The following is a 4,573-nucleotide window of genomic DNA, read 5'->3' as shown; positions in this document are numbered from 1 at the left end:
TTATTTATTTCTTTCTCTTCTCCAGCCCCTCCGCCCCGCCCCGGGGGCCCCCCAGTACCCTTTTGGGGCCCCGGGGGGCCCCCCAGGTAACTTCGAAGAAAAAACTTTTTAATTTTTATTTGCAGAAAACCCAAAGGGGGGCCCCCAGGGCCTTGAGGGTCTTTGGGGGCCCCCTGGGGGCCCCCAAAGACCCTCAAGGTTTGCTGCAGTTGTTTATTTTTTGGATTTGTTTTGTGAAGAAAAGTTGAAGTTTATTTATTTGTTTTTATTCCTTTTTATTTATTAAAGCTGGAGAGTTTGAAGCAGCAGAGCTGGCGAGCTTGCAGCAGCGGACTAGCAGCAGCAGCAGCAGCAGCGACGGAAGGTCATGAGCAGCAGCAGCAGCAGCAGCAGCAGCAGCAGCAGCAGCAGCAGCAGCAGCAGCACACCATGTGGAACTGCAGGGTCTGCAGCAACACCCCCTTTGCTGCTCTCTTCGGCTTCGGCGGCGCTGAAGACGACAAAAAGAAAAAGAAAAAACGCACAAGTTCGCAGGCCCAGGAGAGTTCTTCGCACTCCAACTCCGAGGTGAGAATTCTTTTTATTTGCTGCTGCTGCTGCTGCTGCTGCTGCTGCTGCTGCTGCTGCTGCGGCGGCGGCGGCGGCGCCGGCCGCAGGTGCAGCGCGGGCCGCGCGCCCGCCCGCACCCACCGCTTTTCTTTCCTGACGAGCTTTCTTGCTTCTCGGGGTGGCAGCAGCAGCAGCAGCAGCAACAGCAGCAGCAGCAGCAGCAGCAGCAGCAGCAGCAGCGGCAGCAGCAGCAGCAGCAGCAGTGTGTGTGTGTGGCTGGCTGCTGCTTTCGTTTCCCTGCAGTGTATGTACAGCTCGCAGCCCTTCCGTGCACTCCAACTGCTTTTCCACTTCGCATTTATTTCTTTTTAAAATAATAAACTCTTCTAACAAAGTTTAATAATATAATAGTAATAATAATATAATAATAATTAAATAATTAAATAGTTAAATAATTAAATAATAAATAATAAATAAAATTTATTGGGAATATAATTTTCAAATAATAAAGGGACAACAAGCAGCAGCAGCAAACTTCTTCAAGTTTCTCCAAGCAGCAAGAGAATAGCGAGAACATTCCCCTCCGCTTCCTGCTGCTGCTGTTATATCGGCTTCTCACTAGCTGCCGCCCTGCCTGCCGCTGCACTTCCTGCTGGTCCTCCGCCGCTGCTGCATCTTTCGCTGCAGCATCCCCCCTTGTCCGCCCCTGCTGCTGCTGCTGCACCCGCTGCTGCTGCTGCTGCTGCTGCTGCTGCTGCTGCTGCTGCTGCTGCTGCTGCAGGGGGACAGCGCCTTCACGGACCGGTACGCCTCGCAAGAGACCTTCGAGCCGCGAAGTCCCGAAGAAGTCGAAGCCGTCTGCAGGGCTTGGGAGCACTACGTGCACCCGCGGGCTCGGGAGTTTTGGCAGACTGCTGAGGCCCGCATTGAGATTCTCCGTGAGTTTTTTTTTTGAATTTTTTTTATTTTTAATTCTTTTTTAATTCTTTTTTAATTCTTTTTTAATTCTTTGTTTAATTCCGCGTTTTTGGAGGGGTTTGGCGCGCTAGTTGCCCCGCAGAGCGGGTCTTTGACTCGCTTTCCTTCCCGTTCAAGTTCGCGTTCAAGTTCGCGTTCAAGTCCTTTTCAACCCGATTATTTCTCCAAGTTGCTGCATTTGAATTCTTTTGAAAATGTGTTTTGAATTTAATTCTTTTTATTCTTCTGTTCGAACATTTCGGAAAAATTGCAAGTTCGGGCGCTGCTCGGGTGTCTGTACACCGCGGCGCCGCGCGCGCGCGCCGCCGCGGAAAGCGGCGGAAAGCTGTTCATTTTTTTTCGTTTTTTTTGCGATTTGAATGAAAAGAGAAAATAAATTGCATTAAAGTCTCAAAGAACTCATTTTCGCGCGAGATCGCGCAGCTTTTTGCGTTTCAGAGAAGATCGCGCGCGGCGTGCACCGCGGCTACGACCCCGTGCTGGGCGACGACAAGCAGTGCGTGGTTTGGTACGGAGACTTGTCCGAAGAAGACAACTTGCCAGTCATTCGAATGGTCAAGCCCGGAGAAAGCCAAGAAAGCCAAACTTACGTCAACAGAACTCTCGTTTTCCTCTACGCAGGCAAGTGGCCTTCAGTTGGCTCCGACTTGGCGAAAAAAAGCTCCAAAAAGACCTTTTTTGAGCCTTTTTTCGTTCAAATTGGAGGCCAAATGCCTTTTTTGGAGTCTTTGGAGTTTAATGCAGATTTCAAAAGTTGCTTTAATGGCTTTGCGAGGATCTTCTCGTGGTTTTCATGCCAATTTCGATCAGCTTTGGAAACCTGCTGCTGCTGCTGCTGCTGCTGCTGCTGCTGCTGCTGCTGCTGCTGCTGCTTGTGGGGATTGTGGTGATTATTGTGGTGGTGGCGCTGCTTGTGGTGCTGTTTACTCGCTGGCTAGCTAGCTAGCTGATTGGCTAGCTAGCTAGCTAGCTAGCCAGTCAGCTGGTTAGCTAGCGGATTGAAGATAGGCGAGTAGCTGCAAAGCTGCAGAGTGCTGCTGCTGCTGCTGCTGCTGCTGCTGCTGCTGCTGCTGCTGCTGCAGACGAGGAGAGCTTCAACGAGCTGCAGGAGAAGCCGAAGAAAGCCTTCACGATGGCCTGTGCAAATCCTTTGTGTGTCAACTTGACCCACATAGCCCTAGACGATTAGGGTTTAGGGTTTAGGGTTTAGGGTTTAGGGTTTAGGGTTTGGGTTTCGGGATGACCCGCACTGCCCTGGACCCGTAGGGTTTAGTGTTTGGGGTTTGGAATGTTTGTGGGATTTCGCGGTTCCAGCGTTCGGGGTTAAGGCTGGAAGGAGAAGCTCCAAACCCTGAATTAGGGTTTAGGGGCGAGGGTTTAGGGTTTAGGGTTTGGCAGCGCGTCGGTAGATTGACCCCACGCGGAAAGGTCTGATGATTTTTATTCAAGGTTTAGGGTTTAGGGTTTAGGGTTTGCAATTTGTGGTTTCGGTTCTATCGCTTGGCTGGGCCTTAGCGGCAGCAGCTGCGGCTCCGAGGGTTTAGGGTTTAGGGTTTAGGGTTTAGGGTTTTGGTTGTCGAGGCCATTTGAATAGAGGTTTGCGTCTGCTGCTCAATTTTTTAATTAATTTAATTCCAAAAAGAGAAACCCTTTTGTCTCCATCTATCACCTTTTGTCTCTTTCTGTTGCTTCCTTGCAGCAGCAGCAGCAGCCGCTGCTGCTGCTGCTGTTGCTGCTGCAGCAGCAGCGACTGCTGCTGCAGCACGGGTAACGCCAGCGCCAGAAATAGTTGTAGCAGCAGCAGCAATACTTGTAGCAGCAGCAGCAGCAGCAATACTTGTAGCAGCAGCAGCAATACTTGTAGCAGCAGCAGCAATACTTGTAGCAGCAGCAGCAATACTTGCAGCAGCAGCAATACTTGTAGCAGCTGCAGCAATACTTGTTGAAGCAGCAGCAGCAACACTTGTAGTAGCAGCAGCAATACTTGTTGAAGCAGCAGCAGCAACACTTGTAGTAGCAGCAGCAATACTTGGACAAGCAGCAGCAGCAGCAATACTTGTGGCAGCAGCAGCAGGTTTTCAAGCAGCAGCAGCGCCAACAGCAGCAGTGGCAGCAGGTGCTGCTTCAGCAACGACGGCAGCAGCAGCAAATGCAGCAAGAGCAGCAACGGCTGCTGCTGCAGCAACAAGGACAGCAGCAGCAGCAGCAGCAGCAGCAGCTGCAGCAGCAGCAGCAGCAGTGACGGCAGCAAGATGTTAGTGTTACCTTCTGCACTATATACGAAAGGGCCATAAAGGAGAAGGGCAAAAGCAACCGCCTGATACTGCAGGGCTGAGGGTTTAGGGTTTAGGGTTTAGGGTTTAGGGTTTGCTGGTGGTGGCCCTTCTAAGAAGGAGGAAGGTTGAAGTCAAGTTTAAAGGGACTTAATTATCTACTTCACTTTATTTTCACTTTGCAAGAAGTTTATTCCCGCGGCTCTAAACTCAACTCCGTAGGAGCGCTAGGGTTTAGGGTTTAGGGTTTAGGGTTTAGGGTTTAGGGTTTAGCATCGGGATGCGGAAAGCGGAGCGCGTGGCTGCGCAAAGTGCGGGAATTCGGCATTTAAAGGAATAAAAAGTTGAATTGGATTAAATGGAGTGGAAATAAAAGAAAATAAATGAAAAGAAGAAACAAAATGAACAAAAATGTTTAGGGTTTAGGGTTTAGGGTTTAGGGTTTTCGGAACTAGAAGGAACGCCACACAGCCCCGGAGCTGCTGCTGCATGCGCTGGGACTTCCAGTTTCTGTTTTCTTTCTTTCTTTTGTCTTTTTGTTTTCTTTTTTGATTTTCTTTTTTGTTTTTCTTTTTAATTCAAAAAAGAAAATTAAATTCCGTTCGAAAAAACTTTTGCATTTCTGTTTTCAGCTTTTCCCCCCTGCTGCTGAAGACCGGACTTCGCCGCTGCTCCGATCTATTCCTTCATCTATTCATTTATTCATTTATTTGTTTATTTATTTATTTATTTATTTATTTATTTATTTATTTATTTATTTATTTATTTATTTA

At 49.0% G+C, this 4,573-nt stretch overlaps 1 protein-coding gene across 1 annotated transcript; it reads left to right on the top strand.

Annotated features, from left to right (window-relative positions):
• Nucleotides 1–429: 429 nt before the first annotated feature.
• ENH_00076440 (hypothetical protein, conserved) lies at nucleotides 430–3,786 on the top strand (the record flags this gene model as incomplete). The annotated part of the gene is made up of 5 exons (XM_013577675.1): nucleotides 430–567; nucleotides 657–815; nucleotides 1,331–1,487; nucleotides 1,966–2,280; nucleotides 3,269–3,786. The coding sequence occupies 5 exons, from the start codon at nucleotides 430–432 to the stop codon at nucleotides 3,784–3,786; spliced, it is 1,287 nt and encodes a 428-aa protein (XP_013433129.1).
• Between the last annotated feature and the right edge of the window lie 787 nt (nucleotides 3,787–4,573).

This window comes from Eimeria necatrix, genomic scaffold (assembly GCF_000499385.1).
Source record: "Eimeria necatrix Houghton genomic scaffold, Enh_scaff799, whole genome shotgun sequence".
Lineage (NCBI taxonomy): Eukaryota > Apicomplexa > Conoidasida > Eucoccidiorida > Eimeriidae > Eimeria > Eimeria necatrix.
The sequence above is the reverse complement of the archived record's forward strand: the minus strand, read 5'-3'. Positions and strand labels throughout refer to the sequence as shown.